This window comes from Pelodiscus sinensis, chromosome 2 (assembly GCF_049634645.1).
Source record: "Pelodiscus sinensis isolate JC-2024 chromosome 2, ASM4963464v1, whole genome shotgun sequence".
Taxonomy (NCBI): domain Eukaryota; kingdom Metazoa; phylum Chordata; order Testudines; family Trionychidae; genus Pelodiscus; species Pelodiscus sinensis.
Window position 1 is genome coordinate 15,262,575 of NC_134712.1, and position 24,793 is coordinate 15,287,367.

The 24,793-nt window shown below is 41.7% G+C and overlaps 1 protein-coding gene across 2 annotated transcripts in view; it reads left to right on the forward strand.

Moving 5' to 3' along the window:
• The window catches only part of ADCY8 (adenylate cyclase 8), a 214,533-nt gene that overhangs the window by 162,394 nt on the left and 27,346 nt on the right, over positions 1–24,793 (forward strand). For both annotated transcript variants that reach the window (XM_075920134.1, XM_075920135.1), the window contains 4 exons: positions 5,511–5,712; positions 9,023–9,112; positions 10,372–10,544; positions 19,621–19,702. In XM_075920134.1, coding sequence (XP_075776249.1) covers positions 5,511–5,712; positions 9,023–9,112; positions 10,372–10,544; positions 19,621–19,702 — 547 coding nt within the window. The remainder of the gene's footprint in view (positions 1–5,510; positions 5,713–9,022; positions 9,113–10,371; positions 10,545–19,620; positions 19,703–24,793) is intronic.

The window sequence follows — 24,793 nt, forward strand, 5'->3', positions numbered from 1 at the left end:
ATTTGTCCTAGTTTCCACTTTTTATATGTCTCCTTTGTGATTTTTAGATCATGCAAGATCTCCTGGTTAAGCCACGGCAGTCTTTTACCATACTTTCTATCTTTCCTGCTCAGCGGAATAGCTTGCTTTTGGGCCCTTAATAATGTCCCTTTGAAAAACTGCCAGCTCTCTTCAGTTGTTTTTCCCCTTAGTCTTGCTTCCCATGGGACCTTACCTACCAGCTCTCTGAGCTTACCAAAATCTGCCTTCCTGAAATCTATGGTTTCTATATTGCTGTTCTTCCTTCTATCATTCCTTAGAATCATGAACTTTATGATTTCATGATCACTTTCACTCAAGCTGCCTTCCACTTTCAAATTCTCAACCAGCTCCTCCCTATTTGTTAAGATCATATCTAGATTAGCTTCCCCCCAGTAGCTTTTTCAACCTTCTGAAATAAAAAGTTGTCTCCAATGCCATCCAAGAACTTTTTGGATAGTCTGTGCCCCGCTCTGTTACTTTCCCAACAGATGTCTGGATAGCTGAATCCCCCATCATCACCAAATCCAGCGCTTTGGATGATTTTGTTAGTTGTTTAAAAAAAGCCTTATCCACCTCTTCTACCTGGGTAGGTGGTCTGTAGTAGACCCCCTAACATGACATCACTCTTGTTTTTTACCCCTTTTAACCCAACCAGAGACTCTCAACACTTCTGGTTCCTACGTTGATCTCCACCTCAGTCCCAGTGTGCACATTTTTAACATATAAGGCAACACCTCCTCCCTTTTTTCCCTGCCTATCCTTCCTGAGTAGGCTGTACCCTTCCATACAAATATTCTAATTGTGTTTATTAATAATAATCATGATAATATACCATAAATAAAAGCCATCAGAAAGGTTGTCAGGCAAAGTAACTCTGTTGTTGCTCTGACTTCAGATCACTAGATCAGAACTTTTTTTCCTCTAGAAATCAACCAAATGTTTTTCTAAAATACTTTTAAAAATAACTTTCCCATATCAAAAGCTACCATTCTGTTTGCTTATGTTGAGGGACACTGCAAATTTTCATTATTAACCAAAAGTTATTAAAGTGTAACAAAGTATTGTTAGCTGTTTAGGTACATTTCATCAGAAATATTTTTATATTTAATCCTATTCTTTCTGAAAAGGTGCTAACTGCACTAAAATAAATTATCCTGAAATGATTGCCTGCTTATTCAAAGTCTTACACCATGTTTACACTTCAGAGATTATTACATGAATTTTAATAGAAGGTGTTAGACAAGGAAGAATAATGATGTAAGATGGGCATTATTTCATCTTCCTATCTCAGAAAAGCAATTGTCTCATAAATACCATTTTTCAGAATGATTAAAACTGCATCAGTAATTGTACAAATATCAAATTTCAGACTCAATTAAATTTAACTAACGTACAATATCTCCTCAGCAAACCACAGCTAAATTATTACATTGAAACTGAAAATATTTCAATTAAAGGTAAATGACTAGTAAATATAAGTTAACATTAATAATATACATGATTAAGATTCTCTGCTTGGACTGGTTTCATTTAGAATGCTTATGTAATGATCTTTACTTGTCTATTTCTGCAAGTGATTATTTCTCTTTGGCCTGTCCTCTTTGTTCACTCTCGTTTTATGTCCTTATGTTTTTTCACAAAATAAATTTCCTTTTGAATATCAGCAAACATTTTAGTTTAATGTTTTCCAGGTCATTTCTCATTCTAAACATGCCAAGGCCCTAGTGAAGGAGTATGCATTTTTCTAACATAGATATTGCCATTTATTTACAGGCACCCAAGTAAAAATAATTTTAACTATATGAGGCACCTTTAAGCAGGGACCAGCTATTTCACTCCCAGGCTATTTCAGGGCCCCATGTTAGTTTCTAGGCCCCGTTCAGGTCTTGTCACATGACTGTGTTAGATCTGCACATCTGGGCTGCCACATATCTGTGAATCCTCTGCCCTCTAGAGCGCATCCCCCACTTAGCCGCTTTGTAATTGCAAAAGGGCCCAAACCACAAATTGGAGCTTGCAATTCAACACTTTCTCTGTACAGGTCAAATCTGAACACCCCAAAATATGGGGCATTTTGGATTTGGATTTAATGTCCTCAAGAGAAGGAGTCTGTGAGGGAAAGGTGATGGGTGGCTTAACTTAAATGTCTGACAACCAGCAACTGTACAGTTAAACTATTACCTCCCACACCACCCCTTCTATGCCACCTTAACACTGTCCTCTTTGAGCAATTCCCAAACACAGTTCCTGGTGGCAGGATGCCACCCATGATACTCTTTTGCATAATACTAAGCACAGAGAGGAAAAGGGTTCCTGAGAACTGTACCGGAAACTGTCACAATCTTCTCTTAAGTATGGCAACAGTCACATTTAGGACAGGCTTAGCAACCATGCTCTAACTACACCTCACCTCCACTTCGCCAGTTCACCCACGCCATACAAGCTGCCCCAGACTTTGCTACTTCTCTCTTATTTCTCTCTGGGATGTTAATGTCACTTAACCCTGGGGGAGCCACGTGGTGCACGGGCATATATGTGGCTAGGCTTCTAGAGATTCCCACAGCAAGAATAGGCAATTGTGGTTGTCTGCTTTGACACCATAGCTCAGCATAGAAATGAGAGATCGCTACTCCCCTGCGATACAGACACCCCTTGCCATTTCTAGCTGTGTCACACATTGGGTACGTCTAGACTACATGGCTCCGTTGATGGAGCCATGTAGATTTGTTGTTTTGGAAAAGGGAAATGAAGCCGCGATTTAAATGATCGCAGCTTCATTTTCATTTACATGGCTGCTGCGCTGAGCCGACAAACAGCTGATCAGCTGTTTTTCGGCTCGCGCTAGTCTGGACGTTCCCCCTGTCGACATCAAAGCCCTTTGTCAGTAGCTCCGGTAAACCTAATTCCACGAGGAATAACGGGGCTGCCGACAAAGGGCTTTGATGTCGACAGGGGGAACGTCCAGACTAGCGCGCGAGCCGACAAACAGCTGATCAGCTGTTTGTCGGCTCAGCGCAGCAGCCATGTAAATGTAAATGAAGCCGCGATCATTTAAATCGCGGCTTCATTTCCCTTTGCCTATGTGTCTAATCTACATGCCTCTGTCGGCAGAGGCATGTAGTCTAGACACAGCCATTGAGGCAACCTGATGCAGCTTACTCTATTTAGTGCAGCTACCCCTAATGCAGTGAAGGGCAATCACAGTGCAGTCAGATAAATAACAGCATGGAAGTCTATGGGTCTCAACACCCTAACACAGCACAAAAATGGCACGTTTTGTTAATTACTCAGCACATCTGCTTACAAGAAAACTAGTTTTGCAGAGGTATCATTATCATTTATTCCCAGCTGTCTATCACCAGCTCTAGGGAGATAGAGATAAGATTACAGGGTGCAGGTGTGACGGGAGGGAGGGGTTGACTGGTGGCTTGGGGGGGGGTAAGTTCTTTTAGTGTGCTGTCCAGCTCCGTGCAGATAGCTGGTTCAGCAGACCTCTGCCTGGTGTCATTAAGAGCATAAGGCTGGAATGTTGTTGCCTTAGTAACATGGTCCAGCCTGCCCATTGCTTCTGTCCTTGGAGCAGATAAAGCAGCCTGATCATTCAGCAGACAGAACTGTGTAGCACTTTAAAGACTAACAAGATGGTTTATTAGGTGATGAGCTTTTGTGGGCCAGACCCACTTCCTCAGATCAATTTGTGGAAGAAAATAGTCACAACCATATATACCAAAGTGATACAATCAAAAAAATGAACGCATGTGAAATTGACAAATCAAATTTTAGAACAGAGTGGGAGTGGGGGGGGAAGGTTTAATGACATTCTTTTGTTACCTTCCCTTGTTGCTGATTTCTTGGACAAAACTTCCCTCTTCATTATGTAGTCATTATTTTGTTCTGGATTGGGACGGGCCAGTTCTAGCTGGAATATATTTATGTAAATATCTAGTGTCTAGTACACGAGCAACAACTTTGCCAGGTTCATGTATCAGATAGTGAACCTGCTTTAATACATGGTCCAATTTTGGTTCACAACCTTTGGTTCTGACCTCAAATCTTGCACCAGGACCAGCACTCCTGGCCCTCTCTACTACAGAAGTCTTAGTTCTTGCGGCATTTCTGGCACGTCAGAGGTTTGTATTTAGCCACTCAATTTTATGGAAGGGCATACGGCAGCAACAGGCAACGTTAGCTGTCTGTTAATGAAGATTTTTGGCCATGAATACTCATTTAACTCCACTGATTGCAATGCAGTTTCACCTGATTTACACAAATGTCATTGAGATAAGGTGAAAAAGAGAGACAAAGGAAGAAAGAAATCGGTATTAATACTGTATGGCATATAGACAGTAAGAACTTGATCCTGCAAAGTGCTGTGCACTGTGTCCTAGATTCAGCAAAACTCTTCAGCACATGCTTAACTGTAAGCATATGAATAGCCCCATTACTTTCAAGTTCCCTGTCTAAGCCACAGAAACTAAACAATTCAAAAGAAGGGAACAAAAATTGAACTGGAAATGAGCAATGGGTCTTTGTGCATGTAAGTATAACAATATTCCTTACATCACAGGCTTTAGGGTGGTGTATGTACCTGGCAGTATCTGATAAGGAACAGACTAGAGAGCAATTCATGAAGACCATGCCAGAGAGCATGTTTCAGTTAAAAGTGTGCTCTGTGATCCTTACATTTAATTTAGCAGAGGCAAGGTTATGTACTCTGTATTTTGAAGGGCTTGTATGAAAACATGTGATTGACTATTATAATTGTTAAAATTCCTTAAGGTGCTTTTACTGTTATGATCTTGGCACAATATTAAAACAAGGGAACAAGGTAAGTCTTACTTTTATGTAAATGCTGTTACATGTGTTATGCAGAAAGACGAGATTATCACCATCATCCCTTCTCACTTTACAGTTCACTACTCTATAAGTGCTACATTTTTAAGACACCTATGAATAGCACCATATGCAGAATAGCATTGTTTAAAACTGCAGCAAAACCAGCCTAGTTGTATAACTACTGGCTTATACATGAATGGATCTGGGATCCTTGAGTACGAGTAGATTGACTTTGAAAGCATCTTGAAAAAGAAGCACTGAAGCCTGAAAAGAAGGGTATTTCTACCACTCGAACATCCAGGGCGTACAGAGATATTGGTAGTAATTTCACTGGAATGTTGCCTTCACAGCAGTTGCTTAGCAAGCTAGGGGATAATAAAGTAGGTGAAGTAATGGTCAGCCATATGGAATATAAGCAATTCTTTGTATTCACTGGGTTGACCACAGCATATGGGATGTTTCTTGGGGCTAACTGTACCAATTATTAGAACAACTGGTTTTTAAGAGAAAAGCTAAGAGAAAAGGAAGGGAATGTGTGTTGTGATCTAACTAATATTTATTTCTTAACACTAACCCTCAGTGTACTAGTATTTTTTTAATATGGAGTGGTATGGTTTTAATATTTTGTTGGGTTTTCTTTTCTCCCCCTGCAGGATGGTGCCAATGGTAATTCAGTTTTCTATTCTGATTATGCTGCACTCCACTCTTGTGCTAATCACCACTGCAGAGGATTATAAATGTTTACCCCTTGTGTTACGGAAAACTTGCTGCTGGATTAATGAGACCTACTTGGCCAGAAATGTCATCATTTTTGCATCCATTATGATTAACTTTCTGGGAGCCATCATAAATATTGTAAGCATCAGAAGGACTAAGGGAGGGTGGTATATTTATACCAGAAAATCTTTTTTATGAATTATGAAATTGAATCATTAGTCCTGTTATTCTTGCTAACTAATGTGGTAACAAACCAGTCATAATTTAAAAATAAAAAGCAAAACTGAAGCACTTCAGGAAATTCAAGCATGTGCTTAAAATATGGTTTTCTAACATGCATAATTATTTCTCCCTTATGAGGATTGGCTATTTTAAAATCCCTTCTGCTTCTTTCCACTCAATATGTCCAGTGCTTTGCAAACCATTTGTGGTCTACTACTATGATGATGTGGTTTCTTAAGAAGTAGTATTCCAAATAGTGATCACAAATAAAAGGTACAAGGTTCTCATCTGTTGTAATTCTGTTGTAAATTAGATTTCTAAGCAACATTATTGACTGATAATGTAAGAAAACAACATCACATTACCTGTGAAAGGATGACACAGATGTGAGGTAGTCCAGTGGCTGCAGTAAGAGCCAAGAAGTCAGGCATCCTAATTTCAATTGTTAATTTGCTTATTCATTCAGTGTGTGACTGTTGACTAGTCATTTAGTTCATCTCTGTGTAAGGGAATCCATATGTAAAATGTTTGCAAAGCATTTGTGCTTAGATAGTAAGTGCTAGTGCTTAGATGATGAACCTGACAGAAAGGGCCCAGTGTAACTTAAAAATGCAACAGTGTACAGACTCCCTGGCTACGTCTAGACTGGCATGATTTTCCGGAAATGCTTTTAACGGAAAACAAATCTGAGCTGTGTACACTGGCCCTTTTGCGCAAAAGTTTTGCGCAAAAGGACTTTTGCCCGAACAGGAGCAGCATAGTATTTCCGCAAGAACACTGACAATCTTACATGAGATCGTCAGTGCTTTTGCGGAAATTCAAGCGGCCAGTGTAAATAGCTGGCAAGTTTTTCCGGAAAAGCGGCTGATTTTCCGGAAAAACTGGCCAGTCTAGACACAGCCCCTGTGTCTTCAAAGGCACCAGCAACCTTCCAATAAATGGGTCAGATAGTCAGGCCGGCCAGCCCAATAGTCAGTGAAGTCTGTTCTCAGGGTCAGCTGAAATCTCACTAATATGTGAATTACAGTAGGTTACTTATTCACTTCACCTGCTTGCGATTACTGTTTGTATAGCTCCTGCCAGATGAAGATCTGAAAGTACTTTCCAAAAATATAATTCACCATGTGATAGGTGCATGTTATTGTTTCCCCCCATTTTGATGGATGCGGAAAGTTTGCCACAACGAGGTGAAATGACAAAGGCTCGTGTGCTGAAGTCAAAGCTCTCACTGTGGTTAGCCAAGAGTTTAATCTATATGAACAGTTAGGCTACGTCTACACTGGCCCCTTTTCCGGAAGGGGCATGTTAATTTCAGCTATCGTAGTAGGGAAATCCGCGGGGGATTTAAATATCCCCCGCGGCATTTAAATAAAAATGTCCGCCGCTTTTTTCCGGCTTTTAGAAAAGCCGGAAAAGAGCGTCTACACTGGCCCCGATCCTCCGGAAAAAAAGCCCTTTTCCGGAGGCTCTTATTCCTACTTTTCTAAAAGCCGGAAAAAAGCGGCGGACATTTTTATTTAAATGCCGCGGGGGATATTTAAATCCCCCGCGGATTTCCCTACTACGATAGCTGAAATTAACATGCCCCTTCCGGAAAAGGGGCCAGTGTAGACGAGCCCTTAGTGTCTAGCAACATGGGGCATAAATTTACCCTGCACTAGCCTGCAGCACATGAAGGCTATGTCTACACTGGCACGATCTTGCGCCAGAGCTATGCAAATGAGGCTAAGCAAGGAATATCGCTGAGCCTCGTTTGCATATCTAATGAGCCGCCATTTTGCCGAAGAGGCTCTTGTGCAAGAAAAACCCTCTTTTGCATAGCTCTGGCACAAGATCGTGCCAGTGTAGAAATAGCCGAACAGTCCATGTGGGCCCTGCTGCTCTGCATTAAATGTTGCATAGTGCAGTGATTTTCAAAGTACAGGTCACAACCCAGTACTGGGCTGCGGAATGTCAGGTTCTGAGTCTCATTGCTGCAAGGTAATAGGTGATGAGTGGGGGTGCTAAGGCAGCTACCTGCCTGTCCTGGCACTGTAGACTGTTCTGTGCCCCAGAAGAAGCCGGCAACAGACAGGCTCCTAGGTGAGGAGGAGGAAAGCGCCCAGGGTTCTTATGAATTCTATCCTGCAAACAGAGGCATTCTCTGATTAATGCCATATGAACTTACATAAGACATAAACCATCAATTGTCACCAAGGATTGCACAAATATCCTAGAGAATGATTCTGCATTGCTCAGACTATTTTTAAAAGAACAAATAGGAGAGTTACAAGTTGAGACTTCATTAGAATTTAATTATAGGAAATCAGACCTCATTAAACTATCTAACTCTGTTTCCAGGAGTGACAGGGGATCTAGCATATAAATATTAGGCTGGTGAAATGGCCTGCTAATAAACATTCAGACTTGATTAATGTGTGTGACAAGTGACTCCTTCTGAATTTTATAATATGAAATCATTACCAAATGTTCCTGGTTTTATAGTATAATATATTGCACATCAAACTGCCATTTGGTTTAGCTTTTAGCTGGTTTATATATGTTAATTAAAATACTATTTTAAATTCTCTATTGAGTTTGTATCAGATAAATCTATTTTCAGTTTAACTGTCTAGTTCTCCATCATCACAATAATCACTTTTGGATTCTTAGGATCAAATTTTGTTTTTTGAATGCACAAGCCAAACTTCTTCCAGTGACACCATGGGAATTTGGCCCGTATCCGCTAGGCCCACAGTATCATTTTTAGTACAATGTGTATGGCGCCAAAATGGTGCATAACTTGTATGTGTGCAAAATATATCTGTGCATATAAACTGGGTTTGTTACATTAATCTACTCATAATATAATTCATCTAATCATGAGAAAGGAGTCTGGTGTTTATGTACCAATGGACAGGTGCGCACAGACTTCCCAGACATCTTCTTGCCATTTAGCCCTTGGATTTTCTACTGAGGTTGCTAGCAGGGGTAACAGTTCTAGTGGTGGTATGGTTCTGCGATGTGGACACCTGGGGCACATCTAGACTACCCTCAGCTCCTGAATGAAGATATGCAAATTCACACCAAATTTGCATATCTTCTTTCGGAAGCTGAGAGTAGTCTACACGTGCACCTCGAAACCAATGAGTTCCCTGGTCTAAGTCTAAGTAACTGTTTTGTGGGTGGAGGGGAAATGATTTCAGTTTAAATACATCCCTAACTTGTTTTTTTCTTAAATCCACAGCTATGGTGTGATTTTGACAAACCAGTACCCTTTAAGAATCAGACGTTCAATTCCTCTGAATCTTTTACAGATATCTGCTCCTATCCTGAGGTATTTCTGAGTTTAGATTGAAACTTATTGAGATCTTAAGTGTTTATCAACACACTGGTAGAAAACGCAATGGGAGGTTACAAAGAGAACCAACCGGATGATCTTGTTGGATATTACAACCAGATTTTGCCCTCTGCTATTGCTGCAGTGGTTCTTGAGTGCCCCTCCCTTTACACTTCCAGAGGCAAACATGAGCAGTGTTAGAAGAGTAGGGTGGCTGTGACAACATGACATTCTGAAGTCTCATGCTGTGGAGAAAGCCGAGGAAGAGCTGGCTTTGCAATCAGCGCACCTGTGAGGCCTGTTTGCTCACTCATATCCCCATTAAGCCAAGTGCTTACACACATGCTTCTGTCCCACTGAAGGCATTCAAAAAAAAGGAGATGCCTCAGTGATTGGCTACACCGGGACCTCAGAGAGTGCAAATGAGGTGTTGACTCTTGAGTCCTGTTTGTGTTGACTTTTGGCAACGGTTCATTGTATATTTTTAAATCATTGTAAATATAACTAGAGATTATTCCTGAGTTCAATAACACAAAAGCAAATGTTAGTCAGATGAGGTCCATGGAGTGTGCTAAGAAATCTTACACACCAAAATGTACTACAATGACTCAACTGTCACGGCTTTCTGTGCAGTCTATGTCTTTGTAGCAGATGGACTTTCCTTTCCCTTGGGAGCAAACCCGTCCGCAGAACTGGCCATAAATAAAACAAGTGCATTGCTCTAAAAGAGGCACGTGACAGTGTCATGGTGTTGCCTTTGTTATGCAACTAATGTCTAGGTAGCAGTATGTCACCGGAGAAGAGAGGACAAAGAGGTGGCAGAAGAGAAATTACATGAAAATAACCAGTTCTGCACCCTTTGCATAATGTTACTGCTGAATTATTCTGGATAGCTATTGGCACTAAGCTGTTCAGATTGCAGGTGTTGACATGGCCATTTCAAATGTAAGCACTTGGCCAAGTTCACGTTTTCCTCTCTGTAGCATGCTGACTGCAATGAGATGTTGAAAGCACTAGAAAATGAGAAGTGAATGAGGTTCTGGGCATCACATTGTAATAGGATGGTGAAATTTTGCTGGATTTGCAACACTAAATCATTGTAAATGTCCACTGTGCATAGATGCTTCAATTTTTGGTGCCAGATTCAGATCTGAATTTTCAAAATTTCTGAGCACAAATAGTGAAGACTTTGAAAATTTGGGCTTTAATAAAGTTTCACTAAGTGCTGAAACTGACCACTCATGCTCTCTCTTCAGTATTTTGTCTTTACCGGTGTCCTGGCCATGGTGACCTGTGCAGTGTTTCTTCGGCTCAACTCTGTCCTGAAGCTGGCCGTGCTTCTCATTATGATCGCAATCTATTCGCTGCTGACTGAGACCATTTATGCCTCCCTCTTCCTACGATACGACAAATTTAATCACAATGGAGAGTAAGTGTTAGCAATTGTATTTGGAAAAAAATGGCTATTGTTACACTTTTTATGGGCTGTGTTTGGCCACTTTCCTCACAAACAGTAGTGCCATGCTCCAAAAGGGACTCTTCGTGTAGTGAGGGGCTATTCACCATGAGTAGCCACAACCCTATGTGCACTGTATGCTGGATATGATTTCTTGAGTAACATACAATATATTTGAGAGAGTCTGTTTGTGTGTCTGTGTGTTCGTTCAAGAACTCCTCCTAAACAGTAAGAGCTAGGACCACCAAATATGGTATGCAGCTTCCTCCTATCATACCTTAAAGCAAGAAAATGATTTTGTTGTTCCAGGAAAATGGGACATGCCTGGAATAGGATTGATTCTCATAACATCATCCAAAAAAAAAAAGAGAATCACCATGCAGGTGAAAGGGGCTGCCTGGAGGTGCCCTGCTCTCCCCCCATCCAGAAATGCCACATCACTGAGACCCTCCCAAGCACCCTTTATGGAGGGTGGAGGTGGGGGGTGAAAATCCCTGCCACCTGTTTCCCATAAGTTAGGGAATGAGGGGAAAGTGCACAGTTTGCTGCATTTCTTACTCTGGCTGGGAAGTGCGGGGGAAAGATGAACCAGGAACTGTTTCTGTCAAAGGACATGCACCCCTCCTCCAGCTGTGCCCACTGGAACTTTAGCAGCCATGGAGAGGTGTGTCTCACCTGGCCCCACGCTGCTGCAAAAATTTATTAAGCTAAGGACCCAGACTGTGATCTCTTTACTCATTGGAGTCAATGGAACTACTTCTGGAGTAATCTACTGCTCATTGTGCTAAGAGGATCACAGTCTGACCCTGAATAAATAATAATCACACGGAGCTCTGATACAATGCTCTTCAATAGGCCATTTCAAAGCCTTCCATAGCCTTTAACGCAAGAATTAATATATTCTTGGCTAAGAAACCAGCATGACATTGAAGTTGGAGTAATAGTTTTTAGTTTAATTGAAATAGTTTAATCTGTCAGTAGTGATCAATATGTCATGGCAATTCAAATACAAAGAAAGCATAAACTCCAGGCATTCACCAGGAATATAAACAAAAATTAGCAATAAGTTTCAATTAAGAGAAAACGCAAAAATCTTAACCATAACTTACAATGAGGTTTAACAGGTAGTTCGAACTAGGGCTTTATTTCTAACACCAATTTCACTGCCACGTGTAAACGCGGGCAGTTACTTCGGGCTTGTAAATTTCAAAAATGGCGCCCGGCTGGGAAGATGCAAATCAAGCGCAGGATATTTAAATCCCGGGCTTGATTTGCAATTCTGAATGCCTACATTTGCAGCCCTAGTTCGAATTAGGCTGCAAGTATAGACATACCCTTAGAGACTAACAAAAATATATAGTACAGTATACTTCTGATTATCCGGCACCTTTTGGACCTAGGTGGTGCCGGATTATCAGATTTGCCGGATAATCAGGAGGTCCGGTACAGCTGCATGGTTTAACAGCTGGCCAGGACACAATCCTCCTCCACTTTCCTCTTCCCATCTCCTCCATGCTGTAACCTGATCCTCCTCCCCCACCCCTCCCCTTTCCCCCTCACTGAAGCAAAATGCTCTTCTCTGTACTGTAACATGATCCCACTCCCTTCCCCCCTTCCCCAATTTTATGCTCCCTCTGGTTACAACCAGCATGTGTGCTGAGCTGCAGGCTTTTTAATCAGCTGGTCAGGAGCACTTGGCATTTTGATGCTGGAGTATTGGGAGTGCCGAACAGTTGGATGCCGGACTATCGGAGTTTTACTGTATCATGAACTTTCATGGGCAAAACCCACTTCACAGATGTACTCATCTGATAAAGTAGATTTGCTCAGAAAATCTCATGATACTATGCATTTTTGTTAGTCTCTAAGCCAAGGCTGGCCCACAACATTTTGGCACCTGAGGTGGGGAGTTCAAATGACACCCCCATACCCCCTCGCTTGGGCCAAAACTTTGAAAGGTCTTAATTCTCTGGGCCTTGCTGGTCCCCGGTCATCCCCCCCTTCCCCCCCACAGTCTGGCATCTGAGGTGGCCACCTCAGTTCACCTCATGGAAAGGCCAAGCCTGCTCTAAGCTCTGGTTTATACTAGGGAGTAATTTTGAAATAACCTCCCCTTATTTCAAAATAATAAACAGAGTGTCCACACTACCAAGCCCATTATTTTGAAATAATGGGCTGGTTATTTTGAAATCTGTACTCCTGCTTTCCTCGGGGAATAACACTTATTTCAAAATAGTTATTTTGAAATAGCGGTAGTGTGGACCCTCCGCTGCTGTTATTTTGAAGTAACTACTCCACATAGTAATTTGAAGTAATTACTCACTAATGCTTCCTGGGGCTCTAAGTCAAGGTAGCACATTCACAAGTCGCGTGGCTCGGACTAATTTCGAGGCTCCCCATAGTGGGGACATGTTATTTTAATTTTGTTATTTGGGGTATTATTATTTCGAATTTAGTTATTTCGAAATAATTTCCTAGTGTAGACATGCCCTAAGGTGCCACAGGACCACTCGTTATATAAAATCTGTCTGTGCAGGTAGATTGTATGTAACACTTCCTGCATATAATACGGTGGAATAGCAACACTATCATTAAGGTTGCGCCAGACTTCTAAATATAATGGGGCTGGAAAAGTTGTATCAGAAAGGTATTCTGAAAGAAGAGATTTATTTGAAATGCTGACTATATTTGCTATCACGATTCCAGAAAACACCATATGTTAAACATTTTGGCAGCGACTCGTGTTTTCTTCAGAACCTTTTTTAAAATGTACAAAAGCAGTCTCTGCTATGATGCTACTGCGATCCTTTGCTTTCAGTGCTTCAGATGACTGTTAGGTAACAGCTGCAGTATGCTTTGTGTGACTACTTGTTAACTTTTAAAGATGAACCTTTAGAGCATCCACAAGACTAATTATCAATGTTAGAGGCATAAGCGCTGTAATGACACAATGACTGAGGGTTTCAGATGACACACTGGGCCAGGCTTACTTGTTATTGTGGCACTAGAGGTCTTCCAGATATGCAAATGGGAATCCACATTAACACAATGGGCATGGTTGCTGTGCTCTAGTGGCCAGGCCACTTACAGAGGTTTATGCTATTGGCAGTGAGTTAATGGGGCTGGTCCTTTAGGCCCCTGCAGTAGACATAGATGATTTTACATTCTAAGTTCAATCCCTGAGGACCGAGAGAGTCATTATGTGAGGTGGCCCATGAAGGGCTTGTGGAATATATTAATCAGCCAAACACAAGTGCAGCTTTATACCCGCGTCAAGCATTTCGGTCATGTGCAATAATATCCATAAGTCAGATCATCTGCAAGTCTGAACTTGGAAGCTAGTAGAGCTAAAGCCTTAAGCCACTGCTGCTTGTGCTAAATGGACTACATCCATTAGATCACATGTAGGGCAGACTTGTGAGTTTCGATGCAAGCCCTTTGGGGTGAGACTGTCTTGCTGTGTAATTATTTTCTTTGGGGCTCGTAGGAGTTACTATCATATAAATAATACCGATAATAAGCTCCAAGCATCAAATGCCAATGTGATATATTTAAACATGATATTTTTTCTTCAAGCTACCTGCTGCTGATGGTTAATTTACTCAGTCACTTACATTTCCTTCATGCCATGTGTTGCTATTTTCTGTCCTCTCCTTTGAGTATATGGTATAATTCCGTGTCATTAAACATTAAGGGACAAAAGGCCCTTAGAAACAGAAAATGTACCCTGAGTCACCTCATTTTTAGATAAGCCAGTACTTCCTTGCTGCAGGAAACATCTCATTAACTAGCAATAGAAGAAGATGCAGAAATGGAACAGGGTGAGCTTAATATAGGACTCATAAATGAAAAAATGAAGCTGTAGCTGTTTTCCCATTTCAAATCTTAAATGAGTGGTATTGTGGTTCTCTAATATTCTGTGCAACTTTCTGGACAGACGAACCACTTGGAGTACGTGCCTGTGCTCATATGCATCCACAGCTAAAATACTTCCTTTGAACCATGCCCATGTGGCCTAGGTTTGGTCCTTAGGGGAAGAAAAATTCTCATCAAGATGGTCCACAATTGTTATGGTAACTTTAAAGCTGCTGAAGCCTCCATTCTTTCTCTGTCTGTGCCTCACAGGGACAAAAATGGGTGGCTCTGTGGGCTCCTCACTGGCCCTTCCTCAACCTGCCCTCCAGGCGCTGGGGGATATGCACATCCTACTCCTAAGGGAATTCTGCACCAAAAAATTAAAAATTCTGCCTACATTTTACAATTCTGCAGATTTTGTTTATCAATAAATAAATGTGAAAGTCCTAGTACAGTGGTCTCCAAACTTTTTAAGCACAAGATCACTTCTTCAATTTAAGTGCAATGTAAGATCTACCTCAAACCCAAATGTCCTTACCCCGCTTCCTTCCTGCCCCTTCTTTGAGGCCCCGCCCCTGCTGCATCCCTTCCTGAGGCCTCACCCTGCTCATTCCATCCCTCTTCCTCTCCCAGCCTCACTCACTTTCATCAGGCTGGTGTAGGGTGTTGGGGGGCAAGCTCTGGTCTTAAACCGAGGAGTTTGGTGAGTGGGAGGGGTTCCAGGCTTAGCCCAGGGTGGGAAATTGGGGTCCAGGAGGATTCCAGGGTACAAGCTCTGGGAAGGATTTTGGGTGCAGGGGGACTCATGTCTGGGGCAGAAGGTTGGGGGTAGGAGGAGGTTCAGGGTTGGGACAGGGATTCAGGAAGCAGGCTCTGTCTGGGCACCATTTAACTGAGATGGCTTCCGGGTGGGGGAACAGTGGGGTAAGGCAGCCCTACTCCAGCCCTGGCCCTGCACCACTCCTGAAAGCAGCTGGCAAGTTCAGCAATGGTGCCATGGCGCCATGTGCTGCCCCTCAACTACAGGCACTGAGCTCACAGCTTCTACTGGCCACAGTTCCCCGTTATTGATCAATGGAAGCTGGAGGAGTGGTGTCTGCAGGCAAGGACAGCCTGTGGAGCCCCCCCTGCTCTGCCTTTCTCTGGGGCTGCAGGGACTTGCCAGCCACTTCCAGGGCAGCAATTACCACAGGGAGAATTACTCCATCCATGACAGGTTAGGCATTTTAGAACTCACAACTCAAATGTAACATAAGAGAGAAATGAAAATTATGAAATGCACAGACCAGTCAAAAAACAGTAAAAGTAGTAACCACAACAACCCCCCATGTGTGTATTTGGTTGGAAAATGAGAGGGAAGGACAGTGTGTGTGTTTGTGACAATGAAAGAAACACACACGGTGTGTGAGAGTGACAGAGATTTGCATTGTCAACCTCCCTCCATCTTCGTCTCCCTGGGTGTGTCTAGACTACAGGGTTTTGTCGACAAAAGTCCACTTTTGTCGACAAAACTATACCTGCGTCTACACTGCTGATGAGTTCTGTCGACGTTGTTCTGTTGACTCAGCAGTTTTGTCGACGGCTGTAAACCTCATTCTATGAGGAATAACGTCTTTAATCAACAGAACTCTGTCGACAGAAGGCGTTATTGCATCTACACTGTCCTTTGCGTCTACACTGTCATGTTGACAAAGCAGCTTGCTTTGTTGACAGAACTGGATGTAGTCTAGACGCTCTTTGTCGACAGAAGCTTTGTTGACAGTATCTGTTGACAAAACTTCTGTCGACAAAAGCCTGTAGTCTAGACGTACCTTTTGTGTGGAGATAGGGTACAGAAATGGGGGAAGGAGGGACACTCTGTCATCAGTGTCCCCCTTCCCTCCCACATCCTGCACAGGAAGCAGGAGACTCCCAAGGGGCAACTCCAAGGCAGAGGGCAGGAGCAGCATGACGGTGAGGGGAGGGGCAACACAAGTGCCAGCGCTTGATCGCTTCCCAGCCAAACCAGTCAAGATCACCTGTCAGAAGCTACCGGTAAATCCCGAGCTACTGGTTGGTGACCACTGCCCTAGTAGGACAGTGAGGAATACGGGTGACTGGCTCCACAGAAGTGAAATGTCACCCTGCAGCTTCTCTATCCCAGGACATGGATTTGGACGTGAGGCTACACCCAACCCTGACACAGCACAAAGCCTGGCCTATATCAGAGGTCCATGTCCCAGGGAGGGAAAAGTGATCTCCCACCTCTATGCAGCCAGTGTCCAGTGTTCATCACTTCCATACAGGAGTAAAAAATTGCAGAATTTTCCAGAATTTCTAATATTTTGGAACAGAATTTCCTCAGGAGGTCCCTACATTTGAACCATCTCTAAAACTTACACACCATTAATGCATGGATGAAATAGTTGAATTCTACCTGGTTTCCATAGAGCCCAATAGCTTGGGATCTTGCAAGACTAGAGGTACTGTATATCTCAGTGGAAAGCTTATTCCATGGCTTCTGGGCCCTGCTCCCCAAAAGAAGTGAAGCTTCATTGCAAGGAGTGTTTCTGGAGGTTTCCATGTATTTGAGGGCAGGTGTATACTTAAGCCACTACAGTGGCAAAATTCCACCAATGCAGCTGGGCCACTACAGTGCTTCAATGAAGATGCTACTTTGCCGACAGCATAGTAAATCCACTCCCACAATAGGCAGTAGTTATATTGATGGGAGAAGCCATCGACATAGCACTATCTACACCAGGGGAGAGTGGGGTCAGTATAACTGTATAGTCAGGGGTGTGGGGTTTTTACACCCTTGACCCTTGAACAACATAGTTATATTAGTCTTTAGTAAACCTGGCCAAAGTGCTATTTGAGCACTCAGGAAGCAATAGAGTTGCCAGTGATAATGCACATTGTTTTACTGTTCCTGGGGCAAATCCAGAGAATTTTTAAGTTTTCAAATATCCGTATATTTTCAGAGAAAATGGTAATATATGCAAACCAATTTAGCACAGATGTACTTGCACTGCAAAGATACATATCAGCTTATATTACTTTCAGCTACAGTGACATGTACATTATTCCAGTTGGTTAATCATTATGTATCAGAAAGTTGTCCTTCTTCATATCCAGTCTTGGAAAAAAATCAAGTAGAAAAAAGTGTATAAATGCTATTATTAACATAAATCATCAGATACTGAAAAAAGAGGGCAGATTGATTGGGACTTAGCAGTGAATGTTACTACATTAGAAACCAGTTTTCTGCGGATCTTGAGGCAGCATGAAAACAATGAAAGGATACCAGATGTTACAGGGCAGTGGCTGCTAAAAGGAATATTTAAGGACATTCTTACTCTTACAAAAAGACACTGTATTCTAAGCATACTAAAAATATATTCATTTTCTATCAGGAAATAGTAGCGGGCAGCTTTTCACAGATGACTTCAGTTTCTTCATTATATGAATTTTGAGCCAAACTAATGAATGGTATATTGAGGTTAAAAAAAGACATATTAAAGCATGTTACCATTGATTTATAACACTGTGACATAAGATGAAGAATGATCTAGGTACCTGGATTCATTCTATTGCCATGCTAAAATTACCATAGAATGGAATGACAGGCAGGCAGATAGATATGTTCAAGTTATCTGCTATCAACAAAATACCCAACAAATTTCACCCTCTTTTCTGCTTACAAATAATTTCCAAATATAGCTGATTTTTGCAAATCTCTTTGTCATTGCTCAAATAGATGAAAATGTGCTTGTTTAAGTTATGGGTTGTTCACAATCCTTTTCTTTTAATTGGCCTGCTGTTTGTCATTCAGGTTTCTAATTATTCACCTTAGTCAAATGAGTCTCCACAGGAGGATTTAAAACTGCAGGAGAAGAAGAAATTATGAATCATGTCTTCTTTTATTCATATACAGATCCCCTTCTTCACTTTTTAACTATGAGAAACTGTGTATGAATATCAGACATTCCCCAGATATTTGTGTGAACAAAACCTATCTATGTGAGTATTAATCATCAGTGAATAAACAGGGACTCAGCATCGTCTAATCAAACAGCCACTTGGAATTCAAATGAGAGGCACAATGAAATTATGTGACTTGCCTCAGGTGTCTGGAAGTCGTTTGCAATCCCAGGAATAGAATCCTCCAGTTCTGAGTTGGTGTTCTACTCAAATCACTTTCTCAGCTGGAACTAGCAATGTTATTACCATGTTTCCACTGTCTCAGGTAGGGAGAGTCATTAGAGTAGAAGACAAAGTCAGAGTCACGGGGTCCTGGCTTTACAGCTGACTTCCTGACACCTGAGGCAAGTCACATACGTTATTTGTGCCTCTCAGTAGCTAGCTGTGGAATGGATAAAATACTGATCTCCCCCCAAAAGGGTGTTGGGAGGTTTTGCCAATGTGTGTAGGATGTTTTGATGTCCTTGAATTGAAGCTGCTAAGCACATGCAAAAATAGTAATGGCTGAAGCTAGAATTGTAGGTCATAATCCCATATATAGGGCCAGGTTCTCTCCACTCTTCCAGATCTTTTGCACTGCTCCACCAGCAAAAGGCTGCCAGATTCTGATTGTATATAGCCAGATGAAAATTCCTTCAGGGAGAGGAGAGCTCAACTGGCCTAAAGCCATCATAGAAGAGTCCCTACCCTATGTACTCTCCCCTGGGCCTGGTACAGAGCAAAGGGGGGCTGGAGGCCAACGAAGCATTCTAGGGGTGCAGCAAGAGTGTGTCGTGCTCACCTTAACTTATGTCACAGATCCTTTGGGGTCATTGAGTTGCTAGAGTCAGAATAGTGCCTAGACTATTGTAAACGCCATCAAGACCAGGGCAAACTAGAGGATCATGAAACCACAACACACTCTCTGGGTATGTCTACACTACCACCCTAGTTCGAACTAGGGTGGTTAAAGTAGTCATTCGAAGTTGCAAATGAAGCCCGGGATTTAAATATCATGGAACGAGAGCTCTTGCACAAGAGGGCTTATTCCTCGTGGAGAGAGGAATAACTCTTGTGCAAAAAGCCCTCTTTTCTGATGCTTTACTGTAAATTTACTTGCACAAGAACACTCGTGCAGTGTAGACGCTCCGCAAGTTTTTGCGCAAGGCCGCTCTTGCACAAAAAGCCTGCAATGTAGACATACCTGATTGATCAATAATAATGTTTTTCTTTGTTTGTTTGTTTTTTCCAGAACAGATTTCCTGGGCACAAAGGAGGCGTCCTTGCTGTTGATGGCGATGTTCCTGTTAGCTGTATTTTATCACGGTCAACAGGTAAAGCAAACATTTACTGCTACTGTTCACTTTACAAACTAGGATTGCAGGATACAGAAATAATTACTTTCAAAATGCCAGCTGCCATTTGAAGCAAATATTTTTATCCACTTGAGTATATGACCTTTAATAATGTAATGTCAAATAAGCCATAAGCAAAGACTGATTAAAGGCAGCTCACATCCAACATGGTGCAGTTTTAGTGATAGAAATGTAGCCGTGTTAGTCTGGGGTAGTTGAAGCAAAATGCAGGACAATGTACACTTTAAAAACTAACAAGATGGTTTATTAGATGATGAGCTTTCGTGGGCCAGACCCACTTCCTCAGATCAAATAGTGGAAGAAAGTAGTCACAACCATATATACCAAAGGATACAATTAAAAAAAATGAACAAATATGAAAAGGACAAATCACATTGCAGAACAGGAGGGGAATGCAGGGGGGGGGGGGAAGGAAGGAAGGTAAGTGTCTGTGAATTGATGATATTAGAGGTAGGGAGAGTGGGATGTTTGTGAGTTAATGGTATTAGAGGTGATAATTGGGGAAACTATCTTGGTAATGGGTGAGATAGTTCAAATGTTTGTTAAGTCCTTGTTGGAAAGTGTCGAATTTTAACATGAATGACAGTTCAGAGGATTCCCTTTCAAGTGCAGATGTAAAAGGTCTTTGTAGCAGAATGCAGGTGGTTAAGTCATTGAGAGAGTGTCCTTTCTGGTTAAAATGGCAAGAAACTGTTTTCTCTTTGTGATCTTGTCTGATATCTGTTTTGTGGACATTAATCCTTTGGCGAAGTGTCTGAGATGTTTGTCCAATGTACATAGCAGACGGACACTTTCGGCACATGATAGCATAGATTATATTTCTGGATGCGCAGGAATATGTGTTCTTGATCTTATAACTCACTTGGTTAGGTCCAATAATGGTATCAGCAGAATGAATATGTGGACAAAGCTGGCAACGGGGTTTGTTGCAAGGGAAGGTACCAGGGTTGGTATTAGTGTGGTATGTCCTGTGGTGGTTGGTAAGAATCATCTTGAGGTTAGGTGGTTGTCTATAGGAGACTATGGGTCTGTCTCCCAGAGCCTCTTTGAGTATGGTATCCTGTTCCAATATAGGCTGTAGTTTATTGATAATGTGTTGGACAGGTTTAAGTTGGGGGTTGTAGGTGATGACAAGTGGTGTTCAATTGTTGGTTTTCTTGGGTTTGTCTTGAAGTAGATGGTTTCTAGGTATTCGTCTGGCTCTTTCAATTTGCTTTTTTATTTCTCTGGGTGGGTAGTTGAGATTTATAAATGCTTGGTAGAGATCCTGAAGCTTCTGGTCTCTGTCAGTGGGATTAGAGCAGATGCGGTTGTATCAAAGGGCTTGGCTATAGACGATCCATCGTCCATCCATCGTCTTCAGAACCTCAGTTTAAAATTTGCTTTAAATATTTCACTAGTTTGTTGCTGAAGAGTATAAAATCACATCTCTAAAAAATCCTTGCATAGATTTTTAGATGCACAATCTAAAAATTGTTCTTCAGACAAATCCTTTTATTAAATAAAGTCTTCGAAAGAGCACACTTATCTAAGATACACGTTTTAATTTTAATTACTGTAGTACAAAAACTGGCTTCCAAAGTCATTCTGTCCATTCCAGCGGCTTTATTTTTTCTCTCTTCACTTCCCCACCCCACCCCACCCCACCACTATTGATGAAAGCCCTTAACGAGACAACATCCCTTTTCTTCTATTTACCTGGACAAACGGGTGTTCCTTTCTTTATTTCTGACTATTTGAAAAATTAATTTTAAGAGAACCTCCACCAAGATCGGTGTGTTTTTAAGATATACAATGCTTTGTTATGCCTAAAATATTTGAAACATCTCTCTCTCTCTCTCTCTCTCTCTCTCTCTCTCTCTCTCTCTCTATATATATATATATAAAAGTTTTTCCTGCCACGTGACAGAATGACATCATCATTTGCAGCTGGTGGGGGGAAGCGGGGGATTGGCAAGCATAGAGAGCAGGATGCAGACCACAAGTTTAACATAAACATATGGTGAAATTTCATGTGTATTGTTATAGAGATCACACAAAATAAATTAGTTTTTCCTTTTTCTAAAATCAATGAGTTTTGTTATGAATGCATTAAACCACTCTGATTGATTAATTTAAAATAATGTCTTTTTTCAGTGCATTAGATAGGTAATAATCTGGAATGATTATTGTATGAAGTCTTAAGACTACATTTAAAATCTAAAATCAGTTTAGAAATACTGATTAAGAAAATGTAAAACAGAGAAGAGCTGCATCATGTATGCCATAATATTTAAGATATTCAGCAGGATAGCTGAGTTGCTGTTAGTAGAAAGTTTTTGCAAATCCATCTCTGACAAACTTCAGGTTATATCAAAAAACCTGTGACTGACAGTTTTTTTATTCTCAAATTTAGTGCTTTTAATTAGGTGCCTTCTGCATGTCCAGTTTTCACCATCTCGCATGCAGTGGAAAACATGCTCCATTTTCTTTTGAAATAAATTCTGGAAAAGTGCAGTTTTTTTCAAATGTCATTTGCTACATTTGGATCAGTGATTTGGCTGGAAGGAATGAACAAGGATGGGAAGAGAAGAAAAGAGGGAGACAGTGCAGAGAGCCTGGGCAGAGCAGGGGTGGAGTTTGGACAGGGCCACAAAGTGGAGTGCTTGCTTTCTGTGATGGACAGGAGGAGTACTGGCTAGCACCAAGTGACTAAAGGGTTAAACTCAGGTAGCCAGCAAGGTTGTTGGCAGGGAGCCAGAAGAACCAATGAGGTTAGAGTGCTGAAATTTGAATTGTATAAGATACTTTGCCTGTTTTCTTTGTGTGGGAGAGTTAAACCAGCAGTTGAGAGACACAGATGGATTTAAACCCAGGCAGGACTACCATGCCTCTAAGGAATTCAGTGCGTGGAGGTGGACTGAATCTGGAATGGATTATGAGTAAATAAAGGCAAACATGTATGTAGTCGCAGTTAGGGTATTTTTCTTTATTTTTGTGGTTTGGTTTGAACTGTTCTGTGTGAATCCATAGCATGCCTCCCCTCCCACATTCACCATCCGAGAGTTGTTCCCAGAGATTTTCTCTGTGTTTTAATTTGTTTTACTTAGTTGCTCTGTACCACCTAGCAATCAGGTATGCTTTATCAAGTATATCTTCTGTTTTGTAATAAAAAAACAATTTTTTTAAGGCAGTGATTTGATTCTTGTTTTCCTAGAAAGTAACAGGAGGTCTGTCTGCAGAAAGGGAGGCACAGAAAGGCCAAGTAACTGGGACGTGAGTGCTCAACTCCCAGATGAGTGGCCCTAGCCAGCCTTCCTATCTAGATTGACTCTGAAATTCAGAGTTATGGTTAAAGTGAGACCAGAATCTGAATCCATCTGTGCTCTTGGATTTATACACCTAAACCCTTATTGAAGTTGTTGCAAAACTAATCCTGTGTCAGTCTTCAATAAAATCTAAACTCCATAAAGTTATACAGCAGGAATGTTAGGGTCTAATGCTAGGCAGTCCTAGACCAGTGGGAGAAAACCCCTTTTGGCTTCAGCTGAAGTTTTTGCTGTGGAATCATGGCAGAATCAAGCCTTTAGAACACTCCGAGTCATGCAAGGTTAACTGGTGGTATTGAGACATGGTGCTGCCTTCAAGAAATGTGAAGGAACAGCACTGGTGGGGGAGTATTTGGAGTCATTCTGCTTCGGGAAGATGCATTGCCTCCTGGAACTCCCAGGGCAGACTGGTATGGGTCAGGGTAATTTGCTACAGTCCTTTAGGGGGTGCAGCATACACCCTCTGGCATCTGGAAGGAGAGGAGAGCATGGGGAAGGCATGACTCTATGTTCCCAATCTCTTTTCAGGACATTGTTTCTAGGGATGAGCAACTTGACAGAAGCCCTTGTGCTATCACAGTTGCAGGGGTTGTGACCCAGACCAGCACTTAGACTAAGATTAGGATAATAATGTAGCATTTACTTTAATTCACTATACTGAGGTGTCAAATTGTCACTGGCTTGTACCTTACTGCAATAAATGAATGGGTACACAGTGTAAGTCAGGGCAAAACATGGTTCTAGATTTTTGATACCTTATTTCTGGAGAGCTTAAAGTTTATTCATAGCAAAAATAATATGTGACCATGTAATTAAATACAGCATCATTATGCATATGCACAAGAGGGCCAAATTACAATGGCATGGGCAATCATCATGTTGACATTTCCTAACATTTAAGTGCTTGACTTTGCAGCCTTACTGTTCTCCTAGCATAGTTTGTATGTAATTTCCCAGTTTAAAAACAAACCGGGGAGGGGAGGAGAAATTCCACTATGCGGTGTCATTTTGACACCCATGTGGAATATCAGTGGTACTGGAATCATTAGATTCACCAGAGAGAACTCTGCCACTTGAGCTAATGGAAGAACCGATAGCATTTGTAGGTTGTCATCCTCTGTGGACCAGCTCTAGAGGGTGAGACACACACTTTCCAAGTGGGTTTCATAAATACAATTGAGGAATAGCAGGATTTAGTATTCCTGGTTCCATTCCAAGTTGGGGGGCAGGGGAGAGTGTTTTTTAAGAGGCACAGACTGTTCTGTGCATTTCCTCCAAGCTTTGGCCTCTTCTGTTCTTATGTTTCATCCTACTGCAGCCCAGTTCAGGCTTTTTCCCACCCCAGGTTTCTAAGCCCTGTCCGATTCTCCTCACCTAATCTCAGTCTTCACTCATCAGGTTTGTCATTCCACTCTTAGACTCTCTTAGGGCATGTCTACACCAGGAAATTATTTCAGAATAACTAAATTGGAAATAATAACTCCTGAAATAACTATTTCAAAATAATCTTAGTCCCCAAGGAAAGCAGGAATATGATTTTGAAATAACCAGCCCGTTATTGCAGGAAAAAACGGGTAGTGTGGATGCTCCACTTATTATTTCAAATGGGGGGGGGGGTTATTTTGAAATAACTCCCTAGTGACTAGGGCTTCTTGAGCAAATCCTACTCTAACAACTCCAGATTCCCTGTGCCAGTCTCCCCCAATTCCCAATCCCAACCTCCTTGTTCAGCCATTCCCAC